This window comes from Rhinoderma darwinii, chromosome 4, assembly GCF_050947455.1.
Source record: "Rhinoderma darwinii isolate aRhiDar2 chromosome 4, aRhiDar2.hap1, whole genome shotgun sequence".
Lineage (NCBI taxonomy): Eukaryota > Metazoa > Chordata > Amphibia > Anura > Rhinodermatidae > Rhinoderma > Rhinoderma darwinii.
Window position 1 is genome coordinate 293343722 of NC_134690.1, and position 19173 is coordinate 293362894.

Genomic DNA, 19173 nt, shown 5'->3' on the forward strand with positions numbered 1-19173 from the left:
ATGCAGGTACAGTTTACCTCAAATGTAAGCTTGGAAGTGTAGGCCTCAGGCCAGGGTGATGGTTGGGGAACACAAATGGCGGCCGCAGCCTGACAGCTAGGTCGCATTCCGTAAACCTCCAATAGGAGGAATTTGTGGGCTCAGCAGGAGCTAGGCATCCTCTCTGGAGTCTGGACACCGCTGGAAGCCATGGATCTGCCAATAGTGAGGCGCCGCCTCTGGCGCTTTCCAGTACACCCACTACTCAAGACTGCAGCTTCAGGCCGCAGACTAGGCTGAAAATGTAAAAGTGGTCCCAGAACGGGAATTAAATAATCCCCAATGACAGCCGGAGTTCACCCATCTATAGATGGCAAAAGTGGGTAGATCAGGGCCCAGAGCAAGGCCGATGGCGGCAGATAATGTGTGGATGCTGTGGAGTTCAGGCTCTGCACGTGGATGGCGTCCAAACCACACATCCTAAATAGCGTGTTAACTTGATTATACAGGTAGTTACAATTGCAGCGATGCCATACATGGGTTTTTGTTTTTTTCTTCCAAAATAAAATTGGTTTTCTTTATTTTTATATTGTGAACAATTTTATTTTTAATAAACTTTATTAAACTTAATTTGTTAAATTTTTTTAGTCCCACTACGAAACTTCAAAATGCAATATTCTGATAGTTTATATAATGATTTTGTCACGAAGCGGGTTAGTGGACCCACTAGGCCGTACCGCCGTAGCGAGGAGGCAGTTGGCCAAACAACAGGAAACCCCAGCAATACAATGTCCCGCACAAGGGTACCTGGATAGTCCGGACAGTGGCCACAGCTCTGGTACTGATGGAGATGGGTGCAGCAGGTAACGCCAAACGTGGCGGATGACACAGGTGCCGCATGTTGCGCCAGACATGGCGAATTCCTCCGGACGTGGCAGATGACACAGGACGTGGCGGATTCCTCCGGACGTGGCAGATGACACAGGACGTGGCAGACTCAATACTAAAGGCACAACACGGGAAACAGGAACAGGAACAAGGCACGGGTAACAACTGGAACGGGAAACACTAAGGGACCATTTATAGTCCAGGAAATCATGGCAGTTGATGATGATGACGATTTCCTTTAATGCCGGGCACGAGCCTGCGCGCGCACCCTACGGGACACAGCAGAACGGAGCGGAAGTGAGCATTGGCGTCTCCTAGGAAGGAGATGGGGACCAGCACTCACGGATCCATGGCTGCGGGCGTCGGGAGGTGAGTAAACCCGACGGCCCGCGGCCATGGACGCTACAGATTTGATATATGATATACTCAGTATACTAAGGCCCCATGCACATGACCAAGCCTGTAATCACGGTCCGTCATTACGGGCACGCATTTGCGGACCGTGCTCCCGTTATAAAGTATGGGAGCACGTCCGTAAAATAAACAAATAGGACATGTCCTATTTTTTACGGAAGGTTCCTACAGCACGGACACCTTCCCGTAAATATACAGGAAAGTGTCTGTCGGCCATAGAAATGAATGGGTCCGTAATTACAGACCGTAATTTACGGTCCGTAATTACGGATGAAATCTACGGTCGTGTACATGGGGCCTTAAGAATTAATGCCTGTCAATAGTAAACTCAAAGGCAATCTATTAGGATGTGCGTTTGGCACACCATTACAGGCATATAGCCATGGCAACCCTTTGTTCGGCCCCTTGTTGCAATGGTAACCCATCAGCGTACCGCAATCGCTTTGCGGGGTGCCAATGGGCCAATGAGCCCCCTCCCTCTGTCAAACACCTTAGATGTTGTGGTTGCTATTAATAATATGCTGATTATATTACAAAATATTTCAAGAACTAAAAATTTTGCGTGTTGAAAAAATAATTATTTCGATTTTTTTTTTTCAGGACTACTTAATAGCCTTAGAAATACATGTTAGTAATCTCGTTTTAACAGAGCAAATCTTACATTGAATTTTTTTTCTAAAGAACTCTTTATTCATTTGAAATTAAATATTTTCTCAACAATTTTAACTAAATTTTACTAGGACAAGAACAAAATTGCTTCAGTCGTTGTCTAGCACAAACAAAATCTGCAACTTCAGCAGTGGTTGAAGTCAATGGATTTAAAAAATGAATTTAAATGATGACATTTATTCTATTGATCCTTTGTTCCATTGATGGAATGTTTATCAGAAAAACTGATGCACCTTAATCATTTGTGGAAACAATTGATAGAAAAATTGACGTGATTGATTACTTTTATTGTGTCATTTTATTTTTACATTTGTCATCTCTTCCGCAGCTAAACAGTAGACAAATGTAGTTAAAATTAGGAAATATAATATTTTATGTTCCAAACAAATATAAATATAAATAGAACAGAAACTTTAGGAAACCTGCAGTATAATGAATGCAGCCCTAAATTAGTATAAGATAGTATTGTATAACTCAAGATCAGTACAAGTCAAATAAAACACAAATTTGCAGCAATTGTATTCTACAGTAAATGTAAATTGAAATTATGCAATTTTGTAAAGTGGAGGCAAAGTTTAAATTGTGCAAAATAATCTGCTGTATTGGGTCATTCTTTTAGGTAATTGCTTCAGATTAGTTAGATTATATTTCTTCTCCACAATCATTCATAATGCTAGCGATTGTCTGGACTACTGAAGAGCATTCACCTACTTGATACCATCATCAATGTCACCATGGCTTTGTGTTTAAGAACATTGTCTTGCTGAAAGATGTTTTTTTTCCCCAAGCTTTACATTTACTGAAACAGGTTCTTGTGTAATATTTTTAGTATTTGAGTATTATAAGACATCCATTCTTACTTTTATTTTAAGTCTGGTCCGTGCTAATGAAAAGTATTTGGTCACCACCACATTTCCCAGTAACTCTAGTGTGTACTTCTGTAACTCTGTCTGCTACCAATTCTGTAACTCTGTCTGCTACCAATTCTGTAACTCTGTCCGCCTCTTTGAAACTTGGCCAAAACTATTTATCTTGTTTGACCACAGTCACTTGCCCACAATTTCAATGGGTCATGGACATAATTTTTCTTTGATTCCAGACATGCATCTTTATTTTTACATTACTATTGATTTATTATTAGTATTATTTATTTTAACTTCCAGGGCACTGCTCATATGTGCCTCCATTATGTGTATTATTTGCCTCCTTCTTATGCAGAACTGTGTTATAAGAGCCTTTACATTTGTTGACTGGTGCATATGATTTGTGGCCTAAGAGTGCATTCTCTGACAAGTCTAATTCTTTTTTCTTAGTGTGTTTTGGGTAACATTTGAGTCATTTTAAATGGGAGGATGGACACACATTTGTATGTCACTTTCCATTAATTCTTATGTAAGTTACTGGAGCTGAGAGCTATCAAAAACTTGTGGCTTATCCCATGGATGTGCCAAAAATGTTTCGGTTGGGAATATCTATTTAAGGGGTTTTCCCATTAGGAACATTTTTGACATATCCACAGGATATCAGAAAAAGCATAATTATATCTAAATAGGTAGGTGTAAAGCATCACATGGTACAATTAATCCAATAGCAACAGCGATATGTCACATAGGTATTCACACAGGTGTGAAAATTAAACATGTAAACATTGTTCCTATAAAAAAGTGTCAATAGTGCATCATAATGTATATATCACTTCGGAAGTGAAGTCGTCATCATCATCAACTGCCACGATTTCCTGGTCTATAAGAAGGCCCCAGGCCTTCTAATCCTTGCCTGAGCGTTGTTAGTCTATCCGAGTCTGTCTCGCAAATGGTCCCTTAGTGTTTCCCGTTCCAGCTGTTACCCGTGCCCTGTTACCCGTTCCTGTATTCCGTATTGTTCCAGTTCCTGTGCCTACCAGCGTTGGAGTCGTGTCTTCTGCCACGTCCAGTGTCGTTTGCCACGTCCAGTGTATTCTGCCACGTCCAGTGTCTCCTGCCACGTCCAGTGTCTCCTGCCACGTCCAGTGTCTCCTGCCACGTCCAGTGTCTCCTGCCACGTCCAGTGTCTTCTGCCACGTCCAGTGTCTTCTGCCACGTCCAGTGTCATCTGCCACATCCAGTGTCTTCTGCTTCATCGCATACTGCCCGCCACGTCTGGCGCCACCTGCCGCACCAGCCTCCATCCGTGCTGTAGCCACAGCCACCGTCTGGACTATTTCAGGTACCCAAGCATTACTGTCTGCCATTGACTTTCGCATAGACTGTGACCTGGTCAGCTGCCTCCCCGCTACGGCGGAGCGGCCTTGTGGGTCCAGATACCCTGTGTCCGTGACACTGCATCTGTCTGTGTCTCTCACTCTGCTCCTGCACGCCCTCTCTATAGATTTGTATGCAGCGTGCCTGTGTCTCTTTCTCAATGATCCCTCCTCCTGTCCCCCCCCCCTTCTCCATAGACTTGTATGGGCAGATAGTGAAGAGACACCCCCCACCATCTTCTGCAGTCTATCAATACTACTCTATAAATAGGGATGGATTTTGCATGACAAAAGATTACAAGAAGGGAGACATCTAGTGGCAGTAAGTTCACACATATTTTGCATTTACAAAACAATAACATTTTAACAGTAAGTAAATTACAAAGTTGATCAATATCAGGTATACTATTAGATTAGCATAAGTTGCGTGAAAGTTAGAGTCCATATAAGCTTGATATAGTGTTTGTGTGTGTACATATGTGCGTAAGTGTTTGTGTATGAGGAAAGCTTAATGGTGTGTGTGTGTGTGTGTGTGTGTGTGCGTGCGTGCGTGCGTGCGTGCGTTCTACTTTTCTCAACCTGATGCTTATCAAGGACAGATCCTCCATCTTTTATCGGCAGAAACTATAATAAAGTTGCTGTGCATACTATATTGTCGATCACGTTGAAGTGCAGGATGTTCCACAGTTTTATAAACTCTTGCTGGCGTAATAAAAGTCCATTCTACAAAACTGGTTTTATGGCAAATACGAGATAATAATGAAATGCTCACTTCTCTCCACATATTTATTGCTAAGGCTGGGTTCACACGACCTATTTTCAGACGTATTGGAGGAGTTTTACGCCTCGAATTACGTCTTAAAAAACGCCTCCAATACGTCGGCAAACATCTGGCCATTACTTTCAATGGGTCTTACAATGTACTGTGCCGACGACCTGTAATTTTACGCGTCGCTGTCAAAAGACGGCTCGTAAAATTACAGCCTCGTCAAAAGAAGTGCAGAACACTTCTTGGGACGTTTTTGGAGCCGTTTTCTCATAGACTCCAATGAAAACAGCTCCAAAAACAGCGGTAAAAAAACGCTGCGAAAACGCAGCGAAAAACGCGAGTTGCTCAAAAAACTTCTGAAAATCAGGGGCTGTTTTCCCTTGAAAACAGCTCCGTATTTTGAGACATTTTTTACTCTGTGTGTTCACATACCCTTAGTGTCTTCAGAACTGCAGTGTTGTCTAATAGCCAAGCATTTCAATATGGATTTTTGATAAAATGACACAGCTGAGATTTCATATTAGACAAATATTCATTTTGTTATTATAGGCAGGCCCCATTTAGTTTCATAAATCATAAAAATGCTAACAGCTTGACAGAAATGTATCTCCATTTTCTGTTTGTTTTATGGTTGCCAAATTCAGGGCAATATCAAAACAGAATTTCAAGCCAAAGTGACGGCATTTCCATTGTTGAGGATGAAAGGAACTGAAAGCTTCAAGCAGGCAGATCAAAGGAATTTTATATTTTCCTCTTTATAAATGTTTAAGACACGAGTCATATTTCTTCAGATGACTTTTACTGATAAGGTGATTCCATGTAGTAAAGTAAAATTATAGACTTAGTCAGCTATGTGATTTTCGATTTTATCTGTCTTCACCTTTACTCTTTCTCTGCATATTTGAAGTAATGTTGTAGATCATTTTGTCATGTGCATTGCTGATGGTGCTGTTAAGCATGACACATCATTGAGCATTTGGGTAAAAAAAGAAAATATTTTTATAAGTAAGAAAATAATGCCTACTAATAGAAAATGGGATTGCATCTACTCAAAATAACAGAAAAGGCCATACTTACTTATACAAGGGCAGGTTAAAAACCAATTCCCAAATGCATGCGACCGAGCCACAATGTCATATGGAGAAGGTAGCACAGGTGCATAATACTGATGAGCATGCACTCGCATGCCTATCATCCATAAGGGGGTGGCTGCGTAGTATTATTATAATTGCACACAGATAAGACTTCCATAATTCAGTATTATGGACAAGTTTGCTCATTATGCACAGAACCATTTTTGACAAAAACCTTACACAGCGTAGCACCACAAACACCTCATACCAACCAAGCAAGGTAGTGGAGGGTTATGATTTGGGCTTGTTTTGCAGCCACAGGACCTGTGAAATTTGCCGTTTTTAAGACAATGATGAACTCACTTCATACCAGAAACATCTTTATATATATATATATATATATATATATATATATATATATATATACACTACCGTTCAAAAGTTTGGTGTCACCCAGCCAACTTTGTGTTTTCCATGAAAACTCACACTTATATTTATCAAATGAGTTGCAAAATGACTAGAAAATATAGTCAAGACATTGACAAGGTTAGAAATAATGATTTTTATTTGAAATAATAATTTTCTCCTTCAAACTTTGCTTTCGTCAAAGAATGCTCCATTTGCAGCAATTACAGCATTGCAGACCTTTGGCATTCTAGCTGTTAATTTGCTGAGGTAATCGGGAGACATTTCACCCCATGCTTCCAGAAGCCCCTCCCACAAGTTGGATTGGCTTGATGGGCACTTCTTGCGTACCATACGGTCAAGCTGCTCCCACAACAGCTCTATGGGGTTGAGATCTGGTGACTGCACTGGCCACTCCATTACAGATAGAATACCAGCTGCCTGCTTCTTCCCTAAATAGTTCTTGCATAATTTGAAGGTGTGCTTTGGGTCATTGTCCTGTTGTAGGATGAAATTGGCTCCAATCAAGCGCTGTCCACAGGGTATGGCATGGCGTTGCAAAATGGTGATAGCCTTCCTTATTCAAAATCCCTTTTACCTTGTACAAATCTCCCACTTTACCAGAACCAAAGCAACCCCAGACCATCACATTACCTCCACCATGCTTCACAGATGGCGTCAGGCACTCTTCCAGCATCTTTTCAGTTGTTCTGCGTCTCACAAAAGTTCTTCTGTGTGATCCAAACACCTCAAACTTTGATTAGTCTGTCCATAACACTTTTTTTACAATCTTCCTCTGTCCAATGTCTGTGTGCTTTTGCCCATATTAATCTTTTCCTTTTATTAGCCAGTCTCAGATATGGCTTTTTTCTTTGCCACTCTGCCCTGAAGGCCAGCATCCCGGAGTCGCCTCTTTACTGTAGACGTTGACACTGGCGTTTTGTGGGTACTATTTAATGAAGCTGCCAGTTGAGGGACAGAGCCGAATGGATCGGAAGTGAGCGCTGGCGTCTCCTAGGAGGGAGACGGGGACCAGCGCTCACGGATCCATGGCTGCGGGCGTCGGGAGGTGAGAAAACCTGATGGCCCGCAGCCATTGACGTTACAGTATCCCCCTCTTACGCCCCCTCTTCTTGGGACCAGAGCGAGAGAGGAATCTTTTAATAAGAGCAGGAGCGCTGAGGTTATCTTCTGGCTCCCAGGACCTCTCCTCAGGACCAAACCCTCTCCAGTCCACCAAATAGAAAATCCTTCCTCCTACCCTTTTGCAGTCCAGGATCTCTTTTACCTCGAATACATCAGAAGGACCACTGGGGGCAACTGTGGAACTAGAAGTCTTGCTGTAGCGGTTCAGGACCACTGGTTTCAGGAGGGACACATGGAAGGAGTTAGGGATTCTGAGGGTAGGAGGCAGCCGCAGTTTATAGGAGACAGGGTTGATCTTTTGCAGAATCTCGAAAGGACCAAGGAACCTGGGGGCGAACTTGTATGAGGGTACCTTCAAGCGAATGTTCAGAGAGGACAGCCAGACTTTAGTCCCCGGAAGATACTGAGGCGGCTCTCTTCTCTTAGCATCTGCCTTTCGCTTCATGCGATCTACTGCCAGCAAAATAGAGGACCGGGTCTGTTGCCAGATTTGCAGGAAGTCCCCATATGCAGAGTCAGCAGCGGGTACCTGAGATGAAGACGACACAGGAAGAGGGACTCTGGGATGTTGACTGTACACGATGTGAAACGGAGTGGAAGTGGTGGACTCACTTGTGTGGTTGTGGTATGAAAACTCGGCCCATGGAAGAAGCTGTACCCAGTTATCGTGCTGTGAAGAGATGAAGTGGCGGAGATAATTTTCCATGATCTGGTTGATCCTCTCAACTGGACCATTGGATTGGGGGTGATAGGCAGAGGAAAAGTCCAAACTCACATCCAGGAGTTTACAGAGGGCTCTCCAGAACTTAGAGGTAAACTGAACCCCCCGGTCGGACACAATGTGAATGGGCAAGCCATGCAAGAGAAAGATGTGCTGAATGAAGAGACTCGCCAGTCTGGGAGCATAAGTTAGGCCGGTCAGCGGGATAAAATGTGCCATCTTAGAGAACCGGTCCACCACCACCCAGATGGTGTTGCATCCTGCTGAGGGAGGAAGGTCTGTGACGAAGTCCATTGCGATGTGCTGCCAGGGGGCACTGGGTACAGGCAGAGGTTGAAGCAGGCCGGCAGGCTTGGAATGAGTCACTTTGTTAGAGGCACACACAGAGCAAGCAGAGACAAAGTCCAGAACATCTTTAGGTAGCGTGGGCCACCAGAAGTGACGGGCAATCAGGTCTTGGGTTTTACGGACACCAGCGTGCCCAGCTAGTTTAGAACTGTGTCCCCAGCGGAGAATTCTTTTTCTGTCTGCCAACCGAACAAAAGTCTTCCCCGGAGGGATATTTCTAAGCTGCAGAGGATTAGCGGTGACAACACAGGATGGGTCTATGATAGTCTGAAGGGACTCCACCGTGTCTTCCGTCTCAAATGATCTGGACAGGGCATCGGCCCTCACATTCTTGTCAACGGGACAGTAGTGGAGCAGAAATTAGAAACGGGTGAAGAACAGCGACCACCTGGCTTGACGGGGATTTTGTCTTTGAGCGGACTGAAGGTAGGTGAGGTTCTTGTGGTCGGTGAAGATCAGGATGGGGTGAGCAGCGCCCTCCAGAAGATGTCTCCACTCCTCCAGGGCCAATTTGATAGCCAGTAGCTCCCGATCTCCAATGGAGTAATTGCGCTCAGCAGAAGAAAACAGTCTTGAGTAGTAGCCACATACCACTGCCTTTCCTTTGGAGCTCCTCTGGAACAGAAGTGCACCTGCACCAACAGAGGAGGCGTCCACTTCTAGTGAGAACTGCCGAGACACATCAGAGTGATGGAGGATTGAAGCTGAAGTGAAGGCTTTCTTGAGGCTAATGAATGCGGACTCTACCTCTGGAGTCCACACCTTGGTGTTCACACCCTTCTTGGTAAGGGTAGAGATGGGAGCCGTCAGAGAAGAAAAGTTCGGAATAAACTGCCGGTAGAAATTGGCGAATCCCAGGAACCGTTGTATGGCCCTTAGGCTTTGAGGACGTGGCCATTCCAGGACAGACTTTAGTTTCTCAGGGTCCATCTTAAGGCCTTGATCCGAGATGACGTAGCCCAGGAAGGGCAAAGACCACTTCTCAAAGGTGCACTTTTCCAACTTGGAATACAAGCGATTCTCTCTTAGTCGCAGAAGAACTTGACGAACATGCCTCCGATGGGTCATCAGATCTGGAGAAAATTTAAATATCATCGAGATAAACTACAACACACATATAGAGGAGATCTCTGAAGATATCATTAACGAACTCCTGAAATACTGCGGGAGCGTTACACAGTCCGAAGGGCATCACTAGGTATTCGTAGTGCCCATCACGGGTGTTAAATGCCGTCTTCTATTCGTCACCCCGGCGAATCCGGATTAGATTATAAGCCCCCCGCAGATCTAGCATAGAAAAAATTTGGGCTCCTCGTATGCGATCGAAGAGCTCGGAAATAAGTGGCAACGGGTATTTGTTCTTGACCGTGATCTGATTGAGACCACGGTAGTCAATGCAGGGTCGAAGAGATCCATCTCTCTTTTTAACGAAGAAGAAGCCTGCCCCGGCCGGGGAGGAAGATTTTTGAATAAAACCCCTCTCCAAGTTCTCCTTGATATAGGCTGACATCGATAAAGTCTCTGGCAAAGAGAGAGGATATACTCGTTCACGGGGAAGAGAAGCATTGGGGACCAATTCAATGGGACAGTCATAATTCCGATGAGGAGGCAACGTCTCAGCCTCTCGTTTGCAAAAGACATCCGCAAAACTGGCATACTGAGATGGTAGACTGGAAAGTGACTGAGGCAGAGGGGGCACAACTGGACGGACTTGTGACAGGCAATGGCTATGGCATCTGGAACCCCATTGAAGAACCTCTCCAGAATTCCAGTCAAGTGTCGGGGCGTGTAGACGGAGCCATGGCAGACCCAGCAGGATAGGATTGATAGCCTTGGGTAGTACCAGGAAGGTGATCGGTTCTGAGTGAAGAGCTCCGACCCGTAGTGTCAATGGCTCTGTGATGAGCATGATCGGATCAGGCAATGGTAGACCATTCACGGAGGCAACAGCCAGGGGTCTCTCCAGACGGACTGTGGGTAGACGAAAACGATCCAATAGATCCTGCTGGATGAAATTAGCAGCCGCTCCAGAGTCAAGATAGGCGGAGGAAGGATGTGATGTCTCTCCGGTGACGATGGCCACAGGAATCGATAATCTGGAAGAGGTTTTAACGTTTGGAGACGTTCCACCTAGAGTTGCCTCTCCAATCAACCCTAGGTACTGGAGTTTCCCGGTTTCTGTGGGCATTGGCGCACAAAATGACCCTTGAGGCCACAATACATAAATAGTCCAGAGGAGCGTCTGCGCTGCTTCTCCTGTTCAGATAACCGGACTCTGTCTACCTGCATGGGTTCTTCAGGTAGCGCACTAGGACTGGACAATAGTGGTCTCTGGACTGATGGTGCTGGTCTTTGGACCCGGCTCTCCTGTCGAACCTCTTGAGAGCGCTCCCGGATTCTCATATCAACCCGGGTGGCTAACAGAATGAGGGCATCCAAGGTAGAAGGAAGGTCGCGGGCTGCCAGTTCGTCCTTGATGTGAGAGGACAGTCCCTGCCAGAAGGTCGCCACCAGTGCCTCATTGTTCCATGCCAGCTCGGCTGCTAGGGTAGGGAAGGAGATAGCATACTCCCCTACAGTGGAGCCTTCTTGCTTGAGGGTTAACAGAGTGGCTGCGGCAGAGGATGTTCGACCTGGCAGACGACACTGGACGTGGCAGAAGACACTGGACGTGGCAGGAGACACTGGACGTGGCAGGAGACACTGGACGTGGCAGGAGACACTGGACGTGGCAGGAGACACTGGACGTGGCAGGAGACACTGGACGTGGCAAACAACACTGGACGTGGCAGAAGACACGACTCCAACGCTGGTAGGCACAGGAACAATATGGAATACAGGAACGGGTAACAGGGCACGGGTAACAGCTGGAGCGGGAAACACTAAGGGACCATTTGCGAGACAGACTGGTATAGACTAACAACGCTCAGGCAAGGATTAGAAGACCTGGCGCCTTCTTATAGACCAGGAAATCGTGGCAGTTGATGATGATGACGACTTCCTATTTGCGCGCGCTGGCCCTTTAAGGCCGGGCGTGAGCGTGCGCACCCTACCGGACACAGCTGAATGGAGCGGAAGTGAGCGCTGGCGTCTCCTAGGAGGGAGACGGGGACCAGCGCTCACGGATCCATGGCTGCGGGCGTCGGGAGGTGAGTAAACCCGACAGCCCGCGGCCATGGACGCTACATGCAGCGGCAGCGTAAGTGTAACTGTCTCCTCCCAGTGCTGTATTCTTAGCTATAATGCCCATTACTGCTGTATAATCTACTCAATGCTGTGGCTGGTACTTCTATATATATATGTGATAGATAGTGTTAGGACAGCAGGATTCTCCTCTTTTCTGTGTTCTGTGTATAGTAGACATGATAGCAGTTAGTCAACTGAGAATTGGAGATAGAGACTGAGGAGGGGGGAAGCTGCTAAAAACAAATTTCCGAATACAAGTCATATAATGGCCATAAATAATGTTATTCTTCATGTATACACATATGACAGCTTTCTCTGAAAAGTCACCTGAAAAGTTAGGCACGCTTTAAATAGATGTTACTGGAGAAGACTGGAACTAATAAAATAAAGGAAGAGTCCCCATCCTGATGCTAATTTATGTCACCAAATCATCACAACAAAGCTATTAAAGGGGGTTTGCACCATTAGAAGAGATGACATATTGCCATAATTTCCTGATAAATAGAGACTCACGCCAGGTCCACGACTGATTCTAAGAATAAGGCCTAATTCACATCTGCATTGGAGGCTCTGTTAGGGGCCTTTGTCGCAGATTCCACCAAAAATACTGCAAACGAAAACACAGCATGCAACGATATTTTGTTCTGGTAAACCCACGGGAACCCTAATGGAAAACGGAAAGGACCCTTGATGGTTCACACACTGAACAAAAAATGGCTGTAAAATACAGAGCTGTTTTCAAGAAGTTTTTTGATGCGCTTTTTGCGGCCATTTTTGGAGCTGTTTTTCTATTGGTTTGTGTTCCAGAGGTCAGAATCCTACCCATCAGAATAAGGTATATTATTGAGGCACCTTATTTTTAGTTTTTTGTATTTCATAACATTATGCTTTCCTTCGCATAGAAACAAGAATTTCCTGAAATCTGTATCGGAGTAGGCAAGCCTGTAAGCACATGGCAGCCAGCATAGTCTTCCAAAAGAACATAAATATACATAAAAACATATAACACATGGATTTAATAATCAGACATAATGAGGACGATTCATCAATACTTTAGCGAGGACAAATGTAGGTGCGCAGTAGAAACGGTAATTTGAACAATTTCTCTTTTTTTTAACCCCTTAATGACACAGCTAAGTTTGGGCCTTTAAGGCTCAGAGCCTATTTTTCAAATATGACGTGTCACTTTATGTGGTGATAACTTTAGAATGCTTTTATTGATCCAAGCGATTCTGAGATTGTATTCTTGTGACACATTGTACTTTGTTAGTGGTAAAATTTGGTTGATACATTCAGTGTTTATTTGTGAAAAACACCAAAATTTTGAGAAAATATGCAAAAATGTGCATTTTCTAAATTTTGATTTATCTGCTTGTAAGGCAGATAGTTATACCACACAAAAGAGTTACTAATTAAAATTTCCCATACTGTATGTCTACTTTTATGTTAGAATCGTTTTTTGAACATCCTTTTATTTTTCTAGGACGTTACAAGGCTTAGAGCTTTAGTATCAATTTCTCACATTTTCAAGGAAAATTTAAAAACCTTTTTTTTAGGGACCAGTTCAATTCTGAAGTGGCTTTGAAGGGCCTATTTATTAGACACTCCCATAAAACACCCCATTTAAAAAAAATGCACCCCTCAAAGTATTAAAAACAGCATTTAGAAAATGTCCTAAACCTTCAGGCACTTCACAGAAATTAAAGCAAAGTGGAGGTGAAATTTGCAAATTTCATTTTTCTTGAAGAAATTTAATTTGAATCCATTTGTTCTGTAACACAGAAGGTTTTACCAGAGAAACAAAACTCAATATTTATTGCCCAGATTCTGTCATTTTTAGAACTATCCCACATGTGGCCCTAGTGTGCTACTGGACTGAAGCACATGCCTCAGAAGCAAAGGTGCACCTAGTGGATTTTGGGGCCTTTTTTTTTTTTTATTAGAATATATTTTAGGCACCATGCCAGGATGGAAGAGGTCTTGTGGTGCCAAAATATAGAAAATAACCCGAAAAAGACACAATTTTGGAAACTAGACCCCTCAAGGAATTCATTTTTGGTTGTTGTGACCATATTTAACGTATTTAAATAAAAAAAAATTATTAAAATAATTTTTTACAATAATATGTAGTTTTTGCTCAAAATGCCTTACTTTCACAAGGAATAGAAAGAAAAAAGTAGATCCGGAGTATATATAAAATATAACTTTTACTGTATTTCTTTTAAAAATATTTATAATAAAGTGACATGTATACATGAAGATTTCATATGCCAATACTGCATTTTGAGACAGCAAATAGTCCACTATTATTTTCTTATTTCTCTTTTCTAGAGGTTCCCTCACATTTATTTATTTTCTTTGTCTTGCATGGATTACATATAGAGGTAATATGGAAATTTTAGGGGCTGTTGCCCTCTCTCCATCAATTGTATCCTGTGCCAAGGAAGTGGGAAACCTCATTTGAATAGCAAGTGATAAATGAATGTTCTCCCAACGCGTTTCCTCCTGACCAAACGATTCCTCAGGGGAGATAGATCAACAGAGCAGCTTCATCCAGGTTCATTGGGGGCTGCTTAAAGATTTGTGTGGCTGTCTATTTTTGAGAAAAAGGGCTTTCCGATGAAAGAATACTTGCAGTGGCAAGAAAATGACCTTCCCATCTGGGAAATCAGAAACGGCGCCTGTTCCTAGCGTCTGACGTCACAAGGAATAAAATACCCCATGTTCTTGCACAATATCTTCTGAATGCAGCAATACCCCATTGTGCTGCTTAGGGCCATGACAGGGCTCAGAAGGGAAGGAGCACTATGTATTCTTTGGAGTCCAGATTTTGCTGGGTTGGTTTTCAGGTGCCATGTCGAATTTCATAGCCCCTGAGGTACCAGAGCAATAGTAACCTACCAGAAGTGTCCCCCATTTTAAATACTACATCCCTTAAAGCATTCATCCAGAGGTGTAGTGAGTATTTTGACCCCACAGGTATTGTGTAAAAAGTAACGTGTAGCAGATGGTGCAGAGTGAGATTTGCAATTTTCTATACATATGTCATTTCAGTGACCGATATATTGTGCCTAGCATGTGCCACCAGAGACATACACCCCATAAATTGGAATGTGGGTTCTCCCGGGTATTGCAATACCCTACATGTGGCGGTTATCTGCTGCCTGGGCACACGGTAGGACTCAGAATGGAAATATGATGTGGATAAGCTGTGCGGAGTGCATCAGGGTAAATAAAACTGGGGGAAATTAAAAATCAAGGGATGTATGATAATGTTTAAAACACTTTCATACAGAGCCCTGGTTTTTCAGGACTCATGTCATATTGGTATATTGTGTCCTTCAGTATCCCCCTCTTGGAGCAGACTCTGTGCCTCTTTTGACTCTTTCCCTTCTTGCCAGTTTGGGGAATTTCTCCTGGAAAGTGTTGCCCTGGTATGATGCGTGCGACCTCTCTTCCAGACGTACTGGTACCTAAAGATTAGGTTCTTGATAACCACCTCTTAAAATGTTAGGAAAGTTCCCCTCTGGCTTGCACATCTATGTAGTTTGTACGCATTGTACAGTGCCATATGTATGATGTGCACAGTCAACTTCTTATATCACACCCTCAATTTCCGCATCGCGCTGTAGGGCTTCAGGACTTGATCTGACAAGTCCATCCCTCCCATGTACCTATTGTAGTCCAGGATACAAACCAATAGTATAAAAATTATCCTGATCCAGCATTGGGTGAACCAAATCCCACACAATTTTTGCGTTAACCCCCAGTAGGGGGCATTCTGGGGGCTGAATACTGGTGTCCTTCCCTTCATATACCCTAAATTTGTAAGTATACCCTGATGCACATTCATACAGCTTATACATCTTCACGCCATACCTTGCCCTATTACTTGGCAGGTACTGGCGGAATTGAAGCCTCCCTTATAAATGTACGAGGGACTCGTCAATAGAAATACACTTCTCGGTGGTGTATGCTTGGGGAAACCCGGCACTGAAATGGTCTAATGGGGGTCTCAATTTATACAAACGGTCAAAACTGGGGTCATCTCGGGTTGGGCATTGATCAATTTTCAGAATAATGTAAGAAGCAAAGTATTGCCTCATAACGTATCCTGGACATGGCCATGTGGTACATCAGGGTGTGGTATAAGTTGTCCGTGCTCCAGTAGGCCCTAATGGATGGCTTCTTCAGAAGTCCCATGTTCAAGAACTTGCCTAACTCTGCCGCTTCTACAGGGGTCCACCTGTGGATTGTGCATAAAATGATGTGGGGCTCTTGGTGATATACTGTTGGGCATATAAATTTGTCTATAAAGTCATCAGTGAAAAAGAACTTGAAAAAGTCCATCTCACTGAGCTCTGCCATATTAAATTTGATCCCCGGGATGCCTGTGTACTCGGGGATTTGGGACTCATAATTGTCTGGTGTGGAGTCCAAATGGGGTCACATTGCTTGGCGGTTTCAACTGCGGCAGGGTCACTTCTCTCGGGAGTTTCAACTGTGGTGGTGGTCCTGAGCATCTACTAGCGGGTCCCTCCTCTTTATCACTAGATGAGGAGGTTGACAAATAAAACAGAGTCTTACCATCCGACGAGTCTGTGTCGGAGGCAAGAAATGCATTTGCTTCTTCGGCAGTAAATGACTGATGGGACATGTTTATTATTTATGTTGTGCTTAGACACGGGTGAAAAAAAAAATAGGTATTGGACATACAGCAAAAAATATATATATATAGAAAGCTTAAAAAAATAAATTAAAAAAATATATATACATCCCTAGCTAATCAATATATAAACTCCAAAAGCATTTATAAAGAGGGCTGGGCACGGATTACAACAAAAACGTCCCCCCATAATTTACCATACAGGCAGCTCCATATGATTGACTATACACTGAAGGACAGAAAAGAGCCATAAAGCCGATTCATATAAAAAGTAGACTTTTATTTAACACATATCACAGACAAAGTTTAAAAAATGAATAAGAACAAGACCCTAGTATGAACAACGGAGCAATTATTGGCACTTGCTGAATAGTATCTACGGATGTAAGGGCTATATAAATGAATTGCATAGGTTAGATACAGACCCAAAAGGGGAATTACCCTATTATTAATCCAGTAAACCCTATAAGTATATTCAGTGAGTAAAAGATAAGAGGGAAGGGAAAGTGGAATAAAGTGACAGTGCATCAAAGTATCATTTATATCCAGCAACCTTACCCATAGCAGCAAGGGAAAGTAATAATCGGTGCTCGCTGCTTCACATGAACCCCAACGCGCGTTTCGCTAAAGGTGCTTCCTCACATGCCCCCCTGAGGAAGCACCTTTAGCGAAACGCGCATTGGGGTTCATGTGAAGGAGCGAGCACCGATTATTACTTTCCCTTGCTGCTATGGGTAAGGTTGCTGGATATAAACGATACTTTGATGCACTGTCACTTTATTCCACTTTCCCTTCCCTCTTATCTTTTACTCACTGAATATACTTATAGGGTTTACTGGATTAATAATAGGGTAATTCCCCCTTTGGGTCTGTATCTAACCTATGCAATTCATTTATATAGCCCTTACATCCGTAGATACTATTCAGCAAGTGCCAATAATTGCTCCGTTGTTCATACTAGGGTCTTGTTCTTATTCATTTTTTAAACTTTGTCTGTGATATGTGTTAAATAAAAGTCTACTTTTTATATGGATCGGCTTTATGGCTCTTTTCTGTTCTTCTGTGTATAATACTTCCCTAGCTAGAAGCAATAGACTGCTACCTAAACTTTTTTCTTTTTTTTTTTTTATAGAACAAGTGGACTTCCTAACACTTAAACCTAACTAGATTTTTTGTGAACTTCCCTGACGCTAAACTTAACTACGGTGACGATTCCCTGACACTAATCCTAACTAAGTTATTCAGAGCTTCCCTGACACTAAAACTAACTATATTATTCCAAGCTTCCCTTACACTAGGCCTAAATACGGTGAAGGATGCCTGACATTACACCTAACTAGATTATTCCGAGCATCCCCCAAACTAAAACTAACTACAGTGATGGATCCCTAACATTAAACCTAAGTACAGTGACTGATTCCTGGCGCTAAATCTCTGAGACCAAACCTAACTACAATTTTTGACGGTTCCCTGACACGAACTAACTAGAATACTAAACTAACTAACTGGTAACTATTTAAACTAACTTTTTTTTTAACATTTTAAATACATCTATATTATATAGACATATATTATTTATAGCTAACACCAACAAGCCAATATCCGCCTGCAATGCCCATTTTGAAGTAAAAACAAATTAAAAGCCTCAATGTGTTAGATACATTAATATGTATAAATGTATAAGCTGTTTGATAAATCTGCCCCATTATCCCTGGACAGTGTAACGTAAAACCACTCTGGGCGATTGTGGATTAAAATAAACATGGCCTCATAATTATGTTCAAGTCATAGCTCCCCCATATATTGAACTTCATTCTAGATTAGCAATGGGACACCATTCCTTAAAATCTACCCTTCATTGTAATTGAACAGAACACCCAATTCTCTACTAAACAGCAGGCTTTATTTAAAAACAAAACTAAGGCTTCGTTTACATCTGCGTTGGGGTCCCGTTCTGACGTTCCGTCTGAGGTTTTCGTCAGAACGGGACCCTGAACAGACTCAAACTGACACGAACGGAAACCAGAGGTTTCTGTTTTCATCACCATTGATTTCAATGGTGACTGATCCGTTGCCCATGGTTTCCGTTTGTGTCTGTTGTGCACCGGACCCGTAGTTTTGCCAGAAGCAATAGCGTAGTCAACTATGGTCACCGGATCCGTCACCATTGAAATCAATGGTGATGGAAACAGAAACCTCTGGTTTCCGTTCCTGTCCGTTTGTGTCTGTTCAGGGTCCCGTTCCGATGGAAATGTCAGAACGGGACCCCAATGCAGATGTGAACAAAGCCTTTCTTTTACAGTACCTCACTTTTTCTTTTGTCCCTAAAAATTGCAGCAAGCAGTTTTGGGTCGTCTTAGTGGAGTAGATCCTAACATAATATACCATTTACTGCATAATATAATATTTGCCTTACCTGAATGTCTGTGGGTTCTATTTTGTCTACTTTTCACTTGCTCTGTCCATAAAGTAGGATAGCGAGATGCAAAATCTAAAGCGGAATGAATACAAAATGACTTATTTTTATTTATATTTTGTAAAGTTATTTGTAGAATCTAAAACAATAATATAATTAAGGAGTATTCTGGCAATGTGCTGAAATACAAGACATAGACATGGACAGAAGTTGCGCTCTTTCTGTATACCCCATCAAGCTTTTCCAATTGCATA

General features: G+C 43.0%; 1 protein-coding gene across 2 annotated transcripts in view; it reads right to left on the reverse strand.

Annotated features, from left to right (window-relative positions):
- Window positions 1-19173, reverse strand: part of SMOC2 (SPARC related modular calcium binding 2) — a 326181-nt gene that overhangs the window by 101089 nt on the left and 205919 nt on the right. For both annotated transcript variants that reach the window (XM_075862596.1, XM_075862597.1), the window contains one exon: window positions 18920-18994. In XM_075862596.1, the coding sequence (XP_075718711.1) occupies window positions 18920-18994 (75 nt within the window). The remainder of the gene's footprint in view (window positions 1-18919; window positions 18995-19173) is intronic.